This window comes from Ahaetulla prasina, chromosome 4, assembly GCF_028640845.1.
Source record: "Ahaetulla prasina isolate Xishuangbanna chromosome 4, ASM2864084v1, whole genome shotgun sequence".
NCBI lineage: Eukaryota > Metazoa > Chordata > Lepidosauria > Squamata > Colubridae > Ahaetulla > Ahaetulla prasina.
The window spans coordinates 98,989,027-99,011,547 of NC_080542.1; the positions used below are offsets into that span (position 1 = coordinate 98,989,027).

The window sequence follows — 22,521 nt, forward strand, 5'->3', positions numbered from 1 at the left end:
GGCTCTTCGGCTTTGAAATGAAGATGAGCACTGCCCCCTAGTGTCAGGAACAACTAGCACACATGTGTGAGGGTAACCTTTACCTTTACCTACAGAGAAAGATGTCAAGCAGTCGTTTCTCTTTCACTTTTCTTAGACCCATCACAACTGACCTATCACAAGAACCTCACTAGACACACCCATACCTGAAACCCTTATACACAGAAGAACACTGACTCTGACATCCCTTTAACTCCACTGAAGATGTTACCTAGACTGATAATGAAACATTCGGAAACCAATCCACAAGCTCGGAGAATGAACCTTCATCCTAACCTTATGCCTGAGCTACAGATATTCACCACTATTGCAAACATATTTATATGCATGAGAACTTCTCCCCATCTAGAAAACTGACTTCGTCTTCTAGAGCTATCCAACCACTGCTGATCAAAGTGCAGCAGTTCTGACAGGCATTATATTACTTCAATGATGGCTGCAGATTTTTTTGAGTGAATGATGGGAAAATAGCCAAACTCTACATATGAGATAAATGAAACCCAAATTGATCTCCATATGCAGGAAGATAAGATGGGAGGATTTTGGGTTGCTCTCGATCTAAATGTAGGTGACAAAAGCTGTTTTAAATTCTTCTTGATATTAAAAGAAAGCAAAACAAAAATAAACAATTTGATGACTTTTGTCCAAACTGATATAGGGTTTCCAGCTTTTTTTTTTTTTTAAAGTTAGCATGCTAAGAACTTTTTGCTCTATCCTATTCTAGGAACTTGTCAGACTGAAAATCTTTAAAACGTGATTTCACATCTGTAAACTAAAACTGTACAACTATCAATATTCTATACTCTTTTTTCAGCCTCTGTAGGCCAAGTATAACTTAGGTAACATTCACCTAAATGTTGCTAAATAGTCAATTGCATAACATCTATTACATCTCTTTTAGAATAGCAATAGCAATGGCAATAGCATTAGTACTTAGACTTATATACTGCTTCGCAGCGCTTTACAGCCCTTTCTAAGCAGTTTACAGAGTTAGCATATTGCCTCCAGCAATCTGGGTCCTCATTTTATTGACTGAGTCAATCTTGAATCAATCTTGAGTCAATGAGAATTGAACTGCCAAACTACAGGCAGCCAGCAGTCATTAGAATTATGTTACAAATTTCAAAAACCGCTACAGAAACATATGCAACCAAATAAAAACTGAATGCACAAATTACCACACCAAGCAAGAAGAGAACCTTCTGCGCACAAATTCCAATCGTGCCTTTTATAATTTTGTTAACAATAAACTTAAAGACTCAAGATCCATCCCACCACTAAAAGATTTTAACAACAAAGAATGCAATGACGAAACAGTTAAAGCAAACCTCTTCAACATTTTTTTGGCTCAGTTTTTGTTAACTCCGATAACTCATATCTGACATTCCACAAACGTACCAGCAATGATTATGATGATTTAACTCATATAGATTTCACAGAAGACAACGTTGGAAAAGCTCTTCATAACTTAAAACCATCGCTATCTATTGGACCTGATGGACTATGTGCATACTTCTTAAAAAAACTTTCCATTAATATAGCAGAACCCCTAAGTATTATCTTTGATAAAGCTTTCACTACCAGTTCTCTTCCCAAACTTTGGTCACTAGCCACAGTCATCCCTATCTTCAAAAAAGGAGACCCCAGCTTAGTCGAAAACTACAGACCGATCTCCCTTTGCTGTGTCACCTGCAAAGTCATGGAATCTATCATCAACCAATCCATTACCTCACACTTAGAAACTAACAACCTACTCTCCAACAAACAATTTGGTTTCAGGAAAAAATTATCATGTAACTTACAACTTCTCCATTGCAATAACATATGGACTTCAAATCTTGATCAAGGCAAATCAATAGATGCAATCTACACAGACTTCTGCAAAGCTTTTGACTCAGTAGTACATGATAAACGTCTCCTAAAACTAATATCCTATGGCATCTCAGGATCCCTTCACAAAATGGATATCTGCTTTTCTGTCTAACAGACAACAAGTGGTCAAAATTGGCAATGCTTTATCAAATCCTGTTCCTGTCAAGAGTGGCATTCCTCAAGGCAGCGTCCTTGGACTAACACTCTTTATACTATACATTAATGATCTTTGTGACCATATCTCAAGTAATTGTGTTCTCTTTGCTGATGATGTCAAACTATTTAACACCACAGACAATACTTCTATCATTCAAAATGACCTTGATCATCTAACCGCTTGGTCTAAAAATTGGCAGCTCCAAATTTCAACCAGCAAATGCTCAGTCTTACATATAGGAAAAAAGAACCCAAAAACTAAGTACATATTAAATGGACATTACCTTACAGACGACCCCCATCCCGTTAAAGACCTTGGAGTTTTCATGTCAAATGATCTAAGTGCCAAAGCCCACTGCAACTACATAGCAAAAAAAGCTCTAAGAGTTGTAAACCTAATTTTGCGTAGCTTCTTTTCCAAAAACACCACACTACTAACCAGAGCATATAAAACATTTGCTAGACCAATTCTAGAATACAGCTCACCTGTTTGGAACCCTCACCACATCTCTGACATCAATACAATTGAACGTGTCCAGAAATATTTTACAAGAAGAGTTCTCCATTCCTCTGAAAACAACAAAATACCTTATCCCACCAGACTTGAAATCCTAGGCTTAGAAAACTTGGAACTCCATCGCCTTCGACAAGACCTAAGCTTAACTCACAGAATCATCTATTGTAATGTCCTTCCTGTTAAAGACTACTTCAGCTTTAATTGCAATAATACTAGAGCAACTAATAGATTTAAACTTAACGTCAACCACTTTAATCTAGATTGCAGAAAATATGACTTCTGTAACAGAATCATCAGTGCTTGGAATACCTTACCTGACTCTGTGGTCTCTTCCCATAATCCTAAAAGTTTTATCCAAAAACTTTCTACTATTGACCTCACCCCATTCCTAAGAGGACCATAAGGGGTGTGCATAAGCGCACAAACGTGCCTACCGTTCCTGTCCTATTGTTTTTCTTTTCTTCTTCCTATATATATGCTTATACCTCCTTATATTTACTCGTATATGTGTTTATATACTATATAATCTTTTTGTATGATACCTACATATATTGTTGTGACAAAATAAATAAATAAATAAATAAATAAATAAATAAATAAATAAATAAATAAATAAATTAGCGTGCAATACTGCATTTTAACCAGGGGTGAAATGCTCCTGGTTCGGACCGGATCACACGATCCGGTAGCGATGGGGGCAGGTAGTTCGGAGAACCAGTAGCAAAAATCCCTGTTCCCCACCCCCCACTGCCCATGCCTCGCTGTTCCTCTTTGCTGTCACTGAAGCGCTCGGTGGTGATATAGCTGCAAATGGCATTAAATGACTGCCGCGGCACTTTAAAGGTCTTTTCCATCCAAGATTTCTATATGGTTTCAATCGTAGTGTTTATTAATATAGTATCTACCAGAGTATGCAGTACCAATCCATAGATTACATATCTTTTCCAAAATAATTTTTAAGCTCATAGCCATTTCATAATGGCTGGAGTATCTTTACTGAAAACCCTATAACCTCTAATAGTTCCCTGTACTATTGGCAAATCCATTACACATTTCAGTTCTTCATTCTCCTTTCAGAACTAATATAGGAATCTGAATGGAATGCCAATATTTAGAACACAAGTAATCTTGAAACCTTTTATAATACACAAAATACAACTTATGAAATTGAAGTTTTACGGAAAGAAAAGGATTTTTGTCCTCCCAACATAAAACTGAAACTCACAGGAACAAATAAATGTGACTTCAGCAGAAACCATTTTAAAACCATTATAGACTATGATAACATACTCTATGTGGGCTGCTTTCAGAAACTTAAACTTCTGCAAGATGCAGCTGCATAGGATTACTCACTACAGTGAATTTGCCACATGATAATTTGCTGCATAACTCTTGTATTTCTGGATTGACTTCCTTTATTTTATTATTATTGGACATGGTTCCCCTGAAATTAATTTAACTTTTGAATTTGTTGAATTGTCCTGCAGCAAGTTGTCCTGCAGCAAATTGGTCGCAGTGCATTGGCCGTGGCAATTTGCCCCATTCTGGTGCAGGTAGTAAATAGTACCAAATATATGCACCTGCAACACCACTTCTTCATGAGCTGGATTGATTACTGGTGTCTTTCTGGATGCAATTCAAGGTTACTACCCTTAAAGCCCTACAAGATTTGGGACCAGTTTTCAAGAGGGATTACCTTTTTCTAAAGGTCTCTACCTTTAGATCTGCAGCTTGGAATAGGCATGCTGCAGATCTAGGTGGAGTCATTGCTAAAGATTTATATCAAATTTCAGACACTATCATGAAATTTTCACTTCACCACAATTAAACTCCCCCTTCCAGATCTGTATGTGAATTGATAGGAAGAGCTATCCCAAACATGGTACAGTATTTTGAACAATCACTTTTTGATAGTTTAGTGGGAAATAGGGATAGCAATTGTGTAAGTGAAAAAGGGAACAATATATTTTTAAAAGTAGATTTTTAGAAAAATATTTTGATCTATTTAGGATCTGATACCAGATTTTGCAACAGAAAGCAAAGAATCAAAGAATAATTGTAATCAGGGCAGAAAGCAAAACTCAGCACTTTCTCTTTCTAGAACTGTAATGTAAAGCTACCTCATGAGTATTGGAAAAATAAAATGCTTGTGGCCACCAAGCAGTGCCCTCTTACTCTGCTCCAGTAAGGAAATTTAACAAGTCTTGCATTAAATTGTACTTCTTCAGGTTCTCTTTTGGCCTGCCTGGTTAGTTTACTTTTGTCATCCCAAGAACCCCTTCTGACAGCTTTGTCCTAGCCTAGAGGGAAAGCATGACATTATTTAAGTTGGGTCACGCAAAAGACACATACAAGGGTTGCAAAAATAATCTCACCAATCATATGTTTTAATAGCAAATATGGCTCAGTATATAAATAAATGTGATGTAATAGAGAAAAATCATATGTGTGAAAATGAAAAATTAAATTCTCTGAATTAGTAGTGATCAGGCTATCTTTATTTTCTAAAGAGCAGGAATTACAAGTTATTAAAATGATTCTTACTGAAGCCAAAATGGCATCTCTGGTGGTAAAAATGAAAACAAAAACTCAAAAATCCCATTAAATTTGAAAGATTTTTCTTCTAACAATTAAGCTTCTTTAGGAATAGAGACAAAATTATTTGTCAATATACAATGCACATTAGATCCACATTTGATCTCTTTTATTTTGCTTAACAGTATGGGAGGGCATATCAGAAAATAAACTTCACCCACAATCAAAATCCATTAAACTGAAGGAAACTTATGCTTAAATGCAGACAGAAAACAGATACATAACTTTTGATCACATTGCAACTTTATCCTTTTGTTAGAAAATCTACAGTTTTTTGCAGAACTAGTAATGGTAATGTCAGAAAGAATGAAATACCTTACCTATGATAAATAGTATCTCCACTGCAATGTCACTGACTGTTGTGCTTCGAGTTGTAGATAGATCATCATTGCCAATAAAACAAACATTGTAAGGTACAGTTACAGCAACATAAAACGTTGCTAGTAATATAAGCCAGTCCCAGCCAGCTTTAAAAGTACTAAAATGCAAAAGTATGAATTTGGACTTTTTTGCATCTGAAACTTTATATTCTGGAAATGCTGGTTTATCTACAAAAACATTCTGAAAAAAGAAAGAGAGAAAAAGGTAATTCAGACCAATTTGAGGTGCTTTGGCTGACTATTTATGAGAATCATTTTAGCAACCTTCAGTTGTTTAAAAGGTTTTGTATCCATTGTGTACATTTTGGATATATTTGTCCTGATATTCATTCAGTCCTTCTTCCATGGTTTCTTTTGCAAGTAACATAAATTCTGAGATGAATTTGTGCAGCTTTCCTCTTAATAAAATTAAGGATTTATTGGGTTTAGAACTGAACAAGAAATATTTTTCATAATTAAAATACAATTGTATATCATGATACAGCCTGAGATTTTATGAAATAAATATGTAGTGAAAATGGGGTGGGGGGAAGACAATAATTTTTAGAAGGAAGATAAGTTGCTTATATTTGCATGGTTCTTGAAACCTATATTTCATTTGGAAGACAGCTATTCTCATTCAACAAAGGGGAGAATGTTTCCATGCTTGAAATCACTTAGAAGTCTATTAAAATGTTATAACTGGCAAAACACTAGCAGGCTACTATATTACTTTTGGAGCCCTCACTCAACACAGCTTCAATGAGATTTTATTTATTTTTTATTTTATTTATTTCATCTAGCATGCATTTTATGACAGATACAAGTGTAAACATAATTATACATACATGTAAAGGATATTAATAAATGAAAACATTAGGACAGGGATGGTAGGCAAGCTGCTGCACTTATGCACGCCCCTTACAGACCTATTAGGAATGGGGTGAGGTCTACAATAGACAGTCTAAAGTTAAAGTTTTGGGGATTTGGGAAGAAACCACAGAGTCAAATAGTGTATTCCAGGTATTGACAACTCTGTTAATGAAGTTGTATTTTCTGTAGTGTAGTTTGGATCAGTTTACCATGAGTTTGTATCTATTGTGTGCTCTTGTATTGTTTTGGTTAAAGCTGAAGTATTCATTGGCCGGTAGGACATTGTAGCAGATGATTTTATGTACTATGTTTAGGTCAGACCAAAGACAGCAACATTCTAAGTTATCTAAGTCCAAAATTTCAAGTCTGGTGGCATAAGATATTTTGTTGTGAGCAAATAGATTTAACCTCTGCTCTATGTCTTAAATCTTATTACTGCAAATTCCTCCTTCCATTCTTCCAATTTCAATTTCTTCTTTTACTTTGCTCATAATTTCCCCTGGGCAAGAGTCACCATCTTTCTAGAAATGTGCTAACTCTGCACCCCATCTTTGCTTCCCCCAACTTTGGAACATTTTTGCATCAACTTGGTAATTCCATTAATTCCGTTTTGAGAGAAGGAAAGCATTCTCTAGCATTCATTCATTATCTGATGGCTTCCTAGAATTATAATCTACATGCTGTATTAATATATTGTACCAAAATTTGTATTTTCAAGAGAATGAAAAAAAATATGAAAAGAAGCAATTATCATACAATGGTAGAGAAACTCAAAAGAACAATTGTTATAGTGAAAGTCCTAAATCGAATGATATATTGGTATTTCAAGTCTGGATACATCCATCTGTGAAAAATCTATTACAAACAGTCCTTTTAAACCTAACAGTCATTTCATGTTATATACAAGATGTATACAATGGAGCTCTTAAAACCAGAGTTCATTGATTTCGTTCAGTCTTCTCCTAGAATGACTAAATCTGTCTTTGTTTTTAGAAGTAGCATTTTAGAACTCTGATAGAGTATGTATTAGGTTTAAACATAATCTCACTAGGATAACACTTTTAAATCTCATTAAATTTCAATGCAAAATTTAAGTAAATACTTATATTTTATTCCTCATATGATTGTTTTAATTAATGTCTGTTTTTATTACATAATATACTATTCATATTTGCATAATTAAATTACAATTCAGAAATCAGTAAAACATTATTTAAAACTCACTTTTAATATATTATACGCAATTCTTGGGAGCAGGAAGAAATACTTCCTGTTAGAATAAATTCAGTCTCAACAAGTATCATCTTATGCATCTTCTACTCAGTGGGATCTTCTATAAGTTATCCAACGGTATTAATCAAAGTCTTCCTTACAAGTAATATATAATCACTCCATGTAGATTAAACTAGGATGTAGTCTAGTCCCATTTTTAAAATTTTTAAATTTAGACAATAATTAATATCTTGAGCTCTGCCAGTTTTCACTTAGACAAACTGGTAAATGTTAAAATTGGTAAATAAAAACAATCTCAGCTTTCTATTATATGAAGAAAATATTTAATATTTACTTTTATTTCAATAGAGTTCAAAATAGCTATGAGGACTTTTGCCTGCAGCTACAGGTAGTCCTCAACTTACAACAGTTTATTTAGTGACCATTTACAGTTACAATGGCACTGAAAAAAGTGACTTATGATCATTTTTCACAGTTATTACCTTTCCAACATTCCCATGGTCATGTGATCAAAATTCAGATGCTTGGCAACTTGTTCATATTTATAACTGTTGCTGGTTCCTAGGGTCATGTTTTTTGTGACCTTCTGATAAGCAAAGTCAATGGGAGAGCCAGATTCAACCGGGTAATTAATTTATCAACTGCATTGATTCACTTAACAGTGGCAAGAAAGGTTATAAAATGGGGCAAAACTCACTTAAAAATGTCTCACTTAACAACAGAAATGTTGGCTCAATTATGGTCGTAAGTTGAGAACTACCTATATAACCAAAGAACTATCAGCGACCATAATGTATAAAGAATCTATTCTCTGGAAAATAAAATCATTTAACTGAACATAAATAAGAATTCCATAGAGTATTCCACAGAGAATTCTATAGACTATAGAAGTTGTTTTCAGGCATCATTCATGGAGGTAACTGAAAATAGCCAAAGTGGAAATGCAACAACAAAGTAATTTATTTACCAGAAGACACAGTTAAACAAGCATCCAATTTCCCAAATATAGGAGTTCTCTTCCAAAGGGTGTCAGGGTTCATGCTGAGCTGAGCTAAAACAAAGAGTGTATTTTTGTTCTAATTGTCAGCTGTACTAACTTAGAGATGAGGGTCATGGACATTTTAGAGCTGAGACTATTTCACTAAATAGATGCAAATCAGTTTCTTTATTCTATTTACCTACACATCTATTTTATTTCTGCTGAGAAATTGTGTCTAGGTTTTATTTACAAGTGATTTGATCTATCATTTAGGCAAGACTGCAAGTATTAAAGAGTTATAAATACCTCTTATTTTATTTTTGTAAAGCATTGTGTAAGTGTGATTTATTGAAAAAAAATGTACTACTGCTTTGATTCATTCAAAATATTCATAATTTTTTGTCAAACCAGAATTTAGTAACTTGCACTACCTACAAAAAACTATAAAAATTACAGCAGCCACATTGCCAAAAAAGGCCAAAAAAGGCCAAGTTTCTCATTAATAAATAAAAATAGAAATGTTATGCCTGACAAATTTTATAGAATGATGTTATCAAAGACATATGAATTTAAGAATGATAATGCAAGAGGCCAAGATATACAATTTCCACCTCCCCCATCTCATTGGGGCAGAAATTTTGGCAAATAGGGTATTATGAGATTTGTTCATCAAAGTCATAGTTCCCTTCTACTTTTCATTGATTGGAATATTGCATTAAGTTTTGGGCACCTCATTTTAGAAAGGACACTAACAGACTAGAGAGTTTTCAGAGAATTGCAACCAAGTTGATAACAGGGATAAAAAAAAAAGGAAAGAAAAAACTGATGAGGAACTTATATTGGTATTGTTAGGTATATTTATCCTGGAGAGAAGAATATTGCAGACCCATGATAGCTGTCTTCAAGGGTCTGAAGGAGTGCCATGAAAAAGATGGGCTAGACTTGTTCATTGTGGTTCTGGAAGTCAGACTGGAAATTGTGGGCTTAAATGATCAGGAAGCAGATTTCAGCCGAATATCATAAAAATATACATTAATGTGGGAGTTTTCAATGTGGAATACACTGTCTTGGAAGATGGTATACTTTAAGCATTTAAGCAGTAACTGGCTGGCCACCTACTATTCTCACAGTAGCATATATCTAGAGAATAAGGCACTGAACTAGGAGATTTCCTAAATTTCCAACTACTTTCCAAATACTATGATTCTGTCAACTAAATACTGCCCCGTTCGCCTAAATTTATATTTTTGTCGATGTTCTCTATCAAGTTAATCCCAATATTTTCTAATAGAGAGACCTTAGGTGATAAATTCGTAAAATTTAGAAAATTGGTCAATAACTGGTTAATAAAGCTTTTCCTGCCCCTTTAAAAATAATAAAATAAAATACATTCTCACTCTTTTAAGAATATTGCCTTGCATCACCTATATACCTAAAAAAGATTGCAGTGATGGGAATGCATCATATGATCCCTATTTTTAGCTTCCAGGTGATACAATATATCTACTTGGTACTTTTTTTATGCTTCCAGTTGTGCTATGAATGAAGTTTGCTCACTAGCACAGTGAGATCAAAGTTCTACAATAAATTGGAAAGGAGAGAATATAATGCCACTTTCATTGCTTTATAGATTGATGTAAAACATTCCATTAATTCTAAGGTATTTTCTTTAAATAAATAATAAATAAATAATAAACAAACAAACACTAGTTTGTTCATGCAGTTTTCCTGCTGGGTACATGATGGAAATAGCACTTCCCTCTATTATTAGCTTGGGAGGGTGGGAGTTTTCACTAGGGTTTTGCTTTTAAGAAGTGTTTGTGTGGCAGCAAATCTGAATCATGGCTCAAGGAAAGGAAAGTATTAAAGTTCTTTTTGCCAACATTTTCTATGAAGTTTTATAAAAGAATAGCATAATGTTTGGGTTGAGCCTTAGACATTTAGGCTAAACCGTATGAACATCATTATCAGATATAAGGATCCTAGTCTCTGTCCATTGCATTTTCTCTTTGAAATTGTACAGTACTCACTTACAAGAAACATTGTATTGGCCAAGGTTTTATTTTCTATATTTCTATATTTATAGTTCAGTACATATCTTCAAAATAGAAAGGGGCAATTATAAGCAATTAGTTTTCCCCCTTTAATCTAAATCTTCTGAGCAGCATACAACCCCCCACCTCAGATAGAATAGCATGAAAATAGTTTGATTCTCTATACCTACATTATTAATTTTTAATTTGTTCTTTTCTCTTCTTTGTAGGTGTCCGGAGATGTGATAAAGGACAGCTCTACTCCGTCTGCGGGCTGAATCAAAATGTGATCCTGCTCTTCCTCGTCCTTTGAATTTTTCTGAAGAATACAGATGACACATTATATTTGTTTAAATGCAGCCTCTGGAAAGTGAACTAATAGTCCAGAATTGCATATCCTGGTTGTTTCAGATAGCTTTTTCCTTTTCTGCTTTTTTTTTTCTTCTACAAAATTAATCCCATCAACCAGGGATATCTCTAAAAATAGTTTGTTTGTGCTACCACCAACAAACTCTTTTCTGTTAGGGAAATTCTTCTGTTTACCTCTACCTCTACCTCTAGCTCTACCGCTACCTCTATCATCTGTCTGTCTGCCTCTCTCTCTCTCTCTCTCTCTCTATCTATCTATCTATCTTCCATCTAACTGCTCTCATCTATTATCACTGTAAAATGTTGGGAACAATGGAACTATTCTTGTTATTGAAGATTTGGAACATATAGAACCATTCATGGGAGAAGTATGTCACTTTTCCAAAATTTGCATATTGCATGAATTTTCAAACCTTTCCTTGGAAGAGAAAGTTAATCTTTTATGTGGAGGAGTGGGCACATTTACAATTTTGATAGCATGTACTAGAAGATCAGTAATCAACTGGTTACTGTGCATGTAGAGGATCTTGATTATTCATGAAGAAGTCACACTGAGTATGATCACTAAAAATTGTATCACTTTCCACTGAGAATAGAATTTTCTTTTTCCAGAATTCTGTCTAATTGCAGATTGTCAATATGCACAAAAGCTCTGAAAAAGACTTTAACGTGATAACAGTTTTAAAAAATTCTTAGATACTCACCATTGTAAAACAAATGTAGAAATCTGAAGTGTTTTCTTTATTTCCCCACATTGCATATCACATTAAATTTTCAAACTTGCTTATCTTTTGTATACTTTTTCTTCCATTCAGTTCTCAAAGTAATACTCTTTATTTAATCATATTTGCCTTAGGTTATTTATCACTATTCAACATTTTTCTATATAAATAATGGCCTCTTGGAACATTCCTTTTTCTTATTTGTGCATTCTCAAACTGTTTAAACAGCAGTGACAGGGGAATCATACCAAGGCTGTTAGCTTGGTGCTAAAATGAACTTGAAGTAAGTATAGCATGATATTGGAAACATAAATTAAGGATGTCCTTTAAAGATATAATCATGTTCCTGCATCAAAAGTGGTTTGCCAGCAACAAAGGAACAAGACTGCCTGCAGGGGGGAGGGGGTTCAAAAGAATCAAGATGGCCACTATGATTGTGTGAATAAAGCTGTGGTATTTTTTAACCTTGATTGGAGCTTCAATATTTGTCTTTGTCAATATCCCCAGTTGGTATTAAATCCCCTCATAGAATTAATACCCTATATCCTAGGAACTTAGACTAAAGACTAATGAAAAATCTATTTTTCTTCTGTGTTAAATCAAATGCCTTTTAAGAATATAAGTTTGAATTTTAAATATGCATAAATTCATAGTTCATATTTCAATATAAAATATTTATATTTTATACTTCATATTCATAGTTTATATTACAGATTGTCTAAGTACTTTTGTAACTGTTATTAACTGTTTGTATGTTTGTAATGGTTCACAATTAGAAGAGAATGCTGAGGACAGATATATCAGAAAAAAAGCCTAGCACTACTAAAAAATAGGTTAATACTGCTGTCTCATGGGTGGAAAATGCCTGAATAAGAAAGTAGGTCTAGTATTTCTTCTAAAAACCAAGCAAGGAAAAGTATAGGCATGTTTCTTTTGGGAAGCAATTCCAAGTCTTGTATAATACTCTACAATCTGTGTCTGGAAAAGTATATGTCATACATAATTGTGCTTTTGTGTTACCAATGCAGATTGGGCAATGTTCAGATTGTGCAAATTTTAGACTTTCTTTTCAGTTATGTTCCCTGGGCTCTCTCCTACCATCCAGAATTATCTGGGATTTAATTATGACAATTTTGAAATGTCAGCCTTCAACCTAAATGTTAGATGTTCAAAACCTTTAAGAAGTATAATCCCAGAGCTGATTAGGATATGAATTTTGGATTTAGTTCTATTTTCTGCATGTAAGCCCCTTCATGATACGAGAGGACTTCTTTATAGATAGTCTACATTTAGCAATCACATTTGGGAGTACCAGCTCAGTTGCTAAATGGAAAATCACATGAGTGCAATTGTGTTTATGATTTGATTGCAGCTTTCTTTCTTCTCTACTTCCTCAAACTTTGGATTGCTTAACCCTAGCACTAGATAATTAGTAAGAACGAACTTAATGATTATAGTTACATTTACTGAAGAGGAAGGGATTAAAAAAGAATAAGAAAGCAGATAATGGAGAATGCAAATTGATAGGAATGTGCTAGCATGCTTTCATTATTTCCCTAGCATGCTCTCAGCTCCCACCCTCAACTGCCCTAGGTGAATTAGCTAGTGTTAGCACATTCTTTTCAATATGTATTTCCCATTTTGTGCCTTCTTATTCTTGTATAATATCATTGTCTCCTATGCCTCTGCTCTTTGGGGGAAGTGGGGAGAAAGAAAACAGTTTGGACACAGGAGAATGTGTTATAACTAACTATAATGGTGAACATGTGACTGAGAGACAATGTGAAGGTCATGAAAGCACAATTTAGTTGCATAGTTATTTCCAGGATCATTGTAACTTTGAACAGTTGCTGCATAAGGCAGTCTGTAAGCAAGATCTACCTCTATTACTAGGGAAACAGAGTGCCTGCTTCAGAATAAGTGCCTTAAAGACAGTTTTGTAGTCTTTCACTAGAGTTGAGGGGAAGAAGCAGATTCATGCTGGCAGGAATGCACATGTTCTCTTCTTTCTGGAATTTAGATAAAGTAGCATGGTGAATTGCCTTCTACTTGTCACCAGTACTCATAGAGGCAGTGTTGGCACTTCTTCTACCTAGGTTATTTTATTTTGGGTGGGTGGATGGGTGGGTGGGGGAAACCTATGCTTCAAGAGAAAATCCAAAGCAAAAACACAAAATTGACATTTTTTCTTTCTCCTCCCACTTCATCCACTCAAGATCCAGGAAGCAACTGTAGGAACATTTGTGCAGGAAAAAAAAAAAGGCAAAAGAAAATTGGGTATATAGTGTGCAGTTGAACCCATCTCTTTTATTTCATTATCCCATATCATTTTATCTTGGTTCCTATATTTATTATTTATTTTCTTTATGTGATATTTTAAACTTGCTTTAATTTTCTGTTAGCTTTCCAGATTCATATGTTTGAGATGGGCAGTCATAAAAATTGAAAGTGAAAATTAATTTCCATCAATGAGTTAATTTTTTAATTTATTTATAAAATCTATATGCCACCCATCTTAAAGAAATAAGTATTGGTGAAGATGGGTGGAAGTCAATATGTATTCTTTAAGTGATACCAAGTATGTGCATATATCCTATTCTATTTTATTCAGTCTGGTCTCTATTTACATATTTTTCTAAAAAAATATGAAGTTTGAAACTCCAAAAGAAACTCCAAGAAGTGTGCCAATGTACACTTATGGAAACATACAACGAAATAGTTATGAATTCTAAATCTAAAAACTGTTTTCATTGACAGATTTATTTTAAGGGTTGTGGAAAGCAAACAATATAAGTTCTGAAGGTAATCATATCATTAAAGCAGTTATTGCTAATCAGCTGCCAAAACCAGAAAAAGAAACATATACCATGAATTTCATCAATTCTGAGACAAAGAACTTGATTTCATTTTTTCCACTATGCATTTGAAGATTCTCCTTTTTTATGACATTCTGCTGAAATATATTCCTGGATATACAGCTAGTGTAGTATCAGAATCTATGGTAGTTCTCTATTACCTGACCTTTCTTTTTTGAGAAACCGTTTATCTCCTGCAGTGAAACTTTAGTCCTCGGAAGATGATAGACTAACATGCTTATACATAATTCAGGAGCAAAGCTAGTTATTTGTTCATAGTTTTTCTAAAAATCTCACATTTTAAAATAGTGCTTGCTGCATCTCAAAGCATTGAAGCAATGTGGCTGAGTTTATAGAAATGAAATTGTAGCAGGGAGAAATCTTATGTAAGACTATGAGACGAACAAATAATGCATCCGCATCAAAGCATGCTGCAGAATGGTACAGCATGAATAGCTGGCATGTCTCTTCAATAACTTTATTATTAATAATGCCAATAAATCTTTTACTGCAAGATGCCATTACAGGCACAAGCAAATATAATTTTAAAGTAAATATAGCTTTTATGGCTTTAAAGTGTGCTTCAGTTTTTCTATTCCATATCAAGGGTCAGACTTCGAAAGCAGATGGATTTAGCAAAATTCAGAGTATAAGGGTGAAATGAGTTCTATAAATGTTTGTAAGCCTTAAGGTTAATGCACACAAAAACTACACACGTTTGACCCTAGCCGGATCATCCTGAGGGGTTCTGGATGAAGCAAAAGGAATGTGGGCAACCATACGTTTAAGGAGTGTGATGAAAATTGACTCCTGTTTTTATTTTTTATACCTATTTTATATGTTTTATTTTTTAATTGCTGAGTGTCAGGTTGCAGTAAGATGTAAATATATGCCATTTCTGTCTCTCTTTTACTAGGTGATAGATTTACAATGGGACATCAGTGTGGCTGAATATCTCTCCCCCTCCAGCCTCCCCATTATTCTTTTCAATTTATAATTTGGTTAAATACAAAGTTTTATTTATCACCCTAATCGATGAAGAAAATACTTTTTCTTTAACCGTATTTTAGTTTCTGTGGGAATGATTATAGGATTTCCAGGGTGTTTCCAACAACATTACCTCATTAACATGTCATGTCATAATTATAGTCTCTCTTTTTTAAAAAAAGTTTCCATTGAAGAATGAGCATATGTTCCTGCAGAATGTTAAGAGAGTAACATATTTGCAGAACTACACTGCTCAAAGGATGAGCATCCTTTGTAAAGAAATTATTGAAGAGATTTTCCATCAGGTTTGGTTTATATTTAATTTTGCCCTTACAGGAAATTTACAAAACAATACCCAGAGCATATTACTTATGTGCTTTTAAGATTTGAGATATTATTTTAAAGCTTCTGTCCTGAATTATAAATATAATGAATAAATTTTAATTAATAATTTTCAGTAATTGGGCTACAGTTTTTGCTCAAAACAGTAAATATTTGTAAAATCCCAAAGCCACATTTAAAGAACCTTTCAGAGAAAAGAGAAAAGTGGCTATTTTCAGAAGCCTGATCTAGCACCAGTCTTGCCCCCAAAGTGAGGCTGGCACCTCCCCTTTTAACTTTCTGGAAATCTTTCAAGACCCAGTTGTGTCATCAGGTCTGGGGATCCCAGAAAACTGATGAAATTACCAAAGGTGGGCTAAAAAGCAATGAGAACCAAGCCCTTCCCTTTGCTTCCCTTCCCTTCTCTTCCTTTCCCTTCTTTTCCTTCTTTTCCCTCCCCAGAAGGGTAGTAAACAGTGGTGAAATTCAGCCAGTTCGATCCGTTTCAGGCAAACAGGTAATGCAGGTGGCAGGAGGCTCCGCCCACGCACCCGGATGTCATCATGTCCCATTTTTGACCCTTCGCACATGCGCAGAAGGCTTTGCATGTGCTTGGAGGAGGAATGTGCTTGGACGCACATTCATATTTGCGAACCAGTAGCGAAGGTAAGTGAATTTCATCCCGGTAGTAAATGCTGCTGCTGGGTAGGGAAATGAATAAGGAATCGAAAGACTGATTGGAAAACAATCATGGAATGTTGAAAATAAAGATCAATGACCACAGCAGCAGCACAGCAGCAGCCAGTATATGACTTTCCCTCATGGATCTAGGATTTTGGATACATTTTATAATTTAGACCATTTGAGATACCTTGGTTAAAAAATGTTGCATCGTTTCACCCAGTTAAATGTCATGACAATAAGAGTTTGTCTTATTGGCTATATAGATGGAACTAACTTAATTAATTAACTGAAATAGAGTAAGCTATTATTGAAATATCCACCAGGTTCTGTGTAATGTCTGTTCACAGCCAGACAGAAATTTAGGAGATGGTTTTAACTACCAAATCTTCCTGCACATTGGGAAGAGAGCAATCTGCTAGCTCACAAGAAAGAAACTGAAGTTTTCATTAATAAGTAACTTATGTAAAGTCTTTTTGTGAGAATCCCAAAGGTGCTTTTTCAAAAGGCAACTGGACTTTCTTTGTTTTGCTTGAAGAACTTTCACTTCTCATCCAAGAAGCTTCTTCATTTCTGACTGGATGGTGGAGAATGGAAGAATTTATATTTCTTGCAGTTATCTGGTTATTAGCACTCTTTCTGAGAGTTGTTGAGGCCACCTGAAAGTTTAATTGTGCCCTCAGGGTTGCCTGAATAATGCAAATGGATATGGAATCTTCTTGGAATTGCTGAAAGGACTGTGTTGTAGACAGGTGTTGTATCCCTCTCCCTCTGTTGAAAGTTCAGTCTTAATGTAGATATGTTCTTTTTCTCCTCTTTCAAATCAGTTGGTTTGAAAGAGGGATCAAACAGGCCATCTATGTTAAGGCCATGTACCAGGAGTGGGTCCTACTTACCTTTACTATTGGTTCGCAGCAGGATCACGCACGCGCTTCCTGATGACATCAGCGGAGCCTCCCCCGGTTTTACTACCGGTTTGCAAGAACTGGTCTGAACCGGGGGCAACCCACCACTGCTATGTACATATAAATCCTTTCATTCCCCACCATTCAGTTAGAACTGAATAATCTGCTTGGATGAGAAGTGAAATGTGTTCAAGGAAAACAAACAAAATCTAGTTGCTGTTTGAAAAGGCACCTTTGGGACAACTATGACCTGGATGACTAACAATCTCCACAAACTTTTTGTGAGAGTCTTGTTGTCTGAGTTGGTGACTGTTTCTCTCAACTTCTTACTGTTCTATAGCCAGCTGGACAACTAGTCATAACAAGACTGCTCAGGTTCACTACTGATAGGCAAAAGAGGCAAATGGCAAAAGTCATTTAAAAGTATATTCTTTTAAAAAAATGTTATGAGGACATCTCTTATTTCATCATAAATTAATAGCTATTCAGGGGTATCTGCTTCTACTCTATATAATATGCAATAAGAAGTACCATATTAGCTTGATTCATTATCCTCTCCGAGTTTCAGACAAAACTGTAAAAGATTGTAATTGGGAATAGACCAATACTACGTTGCTGACAGCATCTCTTGTCCTGCCCAGCAGTGATGAAGCACATGAGACAAACAAATAGACAATTTCATGAAAGTAATATCAAAAGCACATTCCTCAGTGCCAATTGTCTTATTTTGGTCACATTCATGATCATAACTCAAATTACTAATTTGAATTTATTAAGAAATAGATCACATTGTTACACTGTTGGAAGACACCTTAGCCTAATCCAAGTTTAGTGTATTAGAAATAAAGTCATCCCATTTCCTCCTCCATCTAATCCCATAGTTCCTTAAACTTTATAAAGAACTGTGAACAGTGCTGTTTCTTTGACTTGTCTATATGATATTTATACAAAGAGAATAAAAGTACCAAACCATTTCTTCTAGCATTCCTCAATACTGTATATTATTTTTTTAAAGCATTGATTCAGTGCTCATTTACTTTTGGTAAAACTGGAAAGTGTGTTATTCTCTATCTCAGCTATAAGGTTTCATTCAACCAGAATATAAATGAAAGATCCATGTGACATTACAAATGATATGAATTAATGGCCCGTTTACATATAGTCATATGAACACAATCATACAACAACACCCCCACACACCCCCACACACATATTGTCCTCTGAAAATCTTTGTCTTTGTCCTAAAAATCATACCTACCATCTTTTTTCTCTTCCAGAGAAATCTTTATTTTTGTATCTGTTATGTCTTTGAAAGAAGATAGAAACAGAACAACATCACCTTTCTCATTCTTAATTGGGACAACATCCAATAGGCACCAAAATGAAGACCCTGAAAGAAAAATAAATCCATTATATATATAATATAATTCTATATGTATATATGGTTAAATATATGATGCAACTGAAAAGCTTAAAACTAAAAAAAAATCAATTTCTTTCATTTGTTGTTATGCAATAATGCTGTCTTCTCTTAAAGTATTCATTTAAATGCAGTACATATCTACTGTGATAATAATCTGATAAACATTCTTGTATTGTTTTATTTTGAACTTTATCTTTTAAAAAATATTATGAAGTGATCTTATATTTGGGTTATCTTGTTCCCTCTGTATAGACTCATCTCTATTTGTAGCCTTTTATCTGAGTCCATATACTCTCTACAGCATCTTACATTTGAATTAATCATGATTTTCCTTAAAATAGAAGGCAAAATATAGCTTTTTGTAGCTGATCTATTAAATGCAGGGAAGCTAAAAATAAATAAATAAATAAATTTAACACTGGAATATATCTAATGCCCTTCCGAATGCTGAAAATACTGCTATAAATATCTTTTGCACTTGGTGTTAATTACACTAGGGCACCATGATAAGATTGTTTAAAGATATTTCTTTAAAATACTATTGCATTTGTTTAACTCAATAATTTTTTATTTATGGGCAAACATTTACATGGAATGGGTTTTTATACTTTCAATAATACTATTTAACAGTAACAAGTAAATGATACATGGATATTTCCAGGAAGAGAAAGAAATGTATTTAACTATTTTCTTCTTTATCAAGTATTAAATGGGGTGAAATTTTATTTCCATATCAATAAACAAAATCCAAAGATACATAAAATGCATATAAGACTCTTTAGGAGGTTTGGCTAAGATTCAATATGCCATTATATGCTGAGTGCACTAGATTCACTATCAGTACTAAGCTATTTATTTATTTATTATTCTTATTAGAATAAGAAAACAAACTAGTGCACAAGGGCCAGCCATTGCAACCTTTGAACCCAGAGCCAGGCCTATCAATATGAACCATTTTCTCCTTAGCATATTTCTCTGAAAAATCAGCCCCATATCTCACATACCCTTTTACACAATATCTGGAAACTCACATCTGTACTTTGCTGTGAAATCTGTTGTCTAGGAAGGACGTTGAACCAAAATGGCTCAACAAGGATAAAGCTTCATTGAGTTTCATGGACATTGTTAGAGAAATTTGTTTCCTTAGTAATTTAAGGTTACTGGTTTTTTTTAAAAAAAAAGATCCATAGCACTAGGGTTATTGAGCTGGTTGGCTAGTAAACTAATACTATTTATTACTGAACAAGCAACTGAAAATAAATAAACATTTCTAAGTATGAGTTTGATATACTCTACTTTTTAAAGCAGTTTTTTCAACTTGGACAACTTTATCCTGGCACAAGAAACTAGAGCCACTCTATTGAGTTCTTTGTTGACATTATTGGTTTTATATTACAAGAATCTTTCCAGACTGCCTTCCCCTGAGAACAAGCAAATAGGTTTTCCTAGATCTTGGGGTGGGAGTTGGGTCAGATTTATGTCTCTTGCAGCTGAACAAACTCTCAGGACTAATTTCCTTGATCTCTCCTTCTGTCCTGGCTGATAGTTTCACAACTCTTTAAGATATGTGAAATTCAATTCCCAGAATTTTTCATGCAAGTTGGGAATCCTGGGAATTTAAGACTATATACTGTATTTTTTGCACTATAAGACACACTTTCCCCCCCCAAAAAAGTGGGTGGAAATATCTGTGCATCCTATATATTGTGGTGGGGGGAGGGGTGTTGGTGTGGCAGTGGTGTTCACCACCAGTGGCTGTCACTGCTGCCTGTCACTGCTGCCACCGTTCACCACCAGGGAATGCTGGAGCCTTGGCTACTGAGCAGCTGATCAGTGGTTGGATTGGCGTCCCGGAATACTACCTGTTCTAGGCAGCCACCAATCACTGCCACCAATTGCTGCCAATCACCACCACCAAATGGCAGAGATGATCACCAGTTGCGACACCACAGCAGCAAACAGCGACAGCGATGATCAGCAATGTTGGGCGGCAGTGGCGATCAGTGGTGACAGCAATCCCTGCCACCTAGAACAGCTGATCGGGAGTATTCCAGGAGGCCGATCCAACAGCCAATCAGCTGCTTAGCAGTGAAGGCTCCTGCATTCCCTGGTGGCGGTGGCAGTGGCAGCTCAGCTCAGTTGACCGGTGGTGGGTGCAATGGAGCAGAGCCCTGACGAGCCTTGTGTTGGAGCTGCGATAATGTACTGAAACTGACCAGGCTGTTTGCTGTAAGGCTCTAGCCAGATGAATACAGGATGGATGCTGGGAGGCAGAGGCAGATTTTTTTTTTCTTATTTTCCTCCTCTAAAGCTAATATGCGTCTTATGGTCCGGTGGGTCTTATAGTGCAAAAATATGGTATCTTAAAATTGCCAAAATAGAGAAACAGTCTTCTAAAGTAACCTAATAATATAAGAGTACCCGCTGCCATTCCAATACAGAAATATCTTGGAATCAAGTTATATCAAATTCTGTAGTCTAAAATTTACTAGCAAGGGCTATTGGATATAGATAAATATTCATTTCCAGTTGTCTATTCCTATTTTTCTACTCTAGAATAGTTCGTTCAAGGTTTTTCCTAAGCAAATTTCTTAAGCATTCACATTAAATTCATTCCTAAGGACCTCTCCCTAACACTGTCTCAATATGATAGCCACTAACTAGAAAAGATTTACACAAAATAATGGAGATTGGGGCGATATAATAGATACTATTTATATAAGCTCCTTTTACATTTCACTGCTTATTCTTTATTGTAAAACCTGCATTTTGGAAGAATTATATTTATGACAACAATTGAATTTGTATGTGAATCTTTACTTTCAAAATATCTATGTTTGTTAAAATACATTTATTAAACTGTTTTTTTAAATCTGTGTGTCTTTGAAAATTAGAAATCCTATGGATATGTAGGCATATGAGACATTGTTTCAAATATTTTGTCTCCCTTTAAAAAGCTTTAAAAAGCCCCTGGTGGCTCAGACTGCTAAGACAGTCTGTTACTAACACAGCTGCTTGCAATTACTGTAGGTTCAAGTCCCACCAGGCCCAAGGTTGACTCAGCCTTCCATCCTTTATAAGGTAGGTAAAATGAGGACCCAGATTGTTGGGGGCAATAAGTTGACTTTGTATATAATATACAAATGGATGAAGACTATTGCTAACATAGTGTAAGCCGCCCTGAGTCTTCGGAGAAGGGCGGGATATAAATGCAAAAAACAAACAAACCTCACATTAAAAGATTTCCTCTTTGGCTACAATTGTGAGCAGAAAGGGCACTGCCACTGTCAACAATCATTGTCAGGCATCTCTAGTTTAGATTCGTATTTAAGCATTATTTTCCTGCTTCTAGCTGTTTTCCCAAGAATACATTTTTTCCACACCTCAACACAATAAGATCTTCAGATTCAAAATACACTTAAACATTTTGATGACTAAGTACATCCCAAAAGTAAAATATAATAAATAATGAAAAGTTAATACCATACAAAATCATGGTACCATTGCATTAGAATTCAACCAGCATTGAAATGAATTATTTTCAACCAAGGGCCACTAGATATGATTAGGTCATATATGGTCAATCTGTGTTTTTAAAATCT

At 34.9% G+C, this 22,521-nt stretch overlaps 1 protein-coding gene across 1 annotated transcript in view; it reads right to left on the reverse strand.

Moving 5' to 3' along the window:
* Positions 1 to 22,521, reverse strand: part of KCNH8 (potassium voltage-gated channel subfamily H member 8) — a 397,775-nt gene that overhangs the window by 82,253 nt on the left and 293,001 nt on the right. The window contains exons 8-10 of the mRNA XM_058182729.1: positions 18,755 to 18,886; positions 10,848 to 10,975; positions 5,500 to 5,740 (exon numbers count right to left, since the gene is read on the reverse strand). Of these exons, the coding sequence (XP_058038712.1) occupies positions 5,500 to 5,740; positions 10,848 to 10,975; positions 18,755 to 18,886 (501 nt within the window). The remainder of the gene's footprint in view (positions 1 to 5,499; positions 5,741 to 10,847; positions 10,976 to 18,754; positions 18,887 to 22,521) is intronic.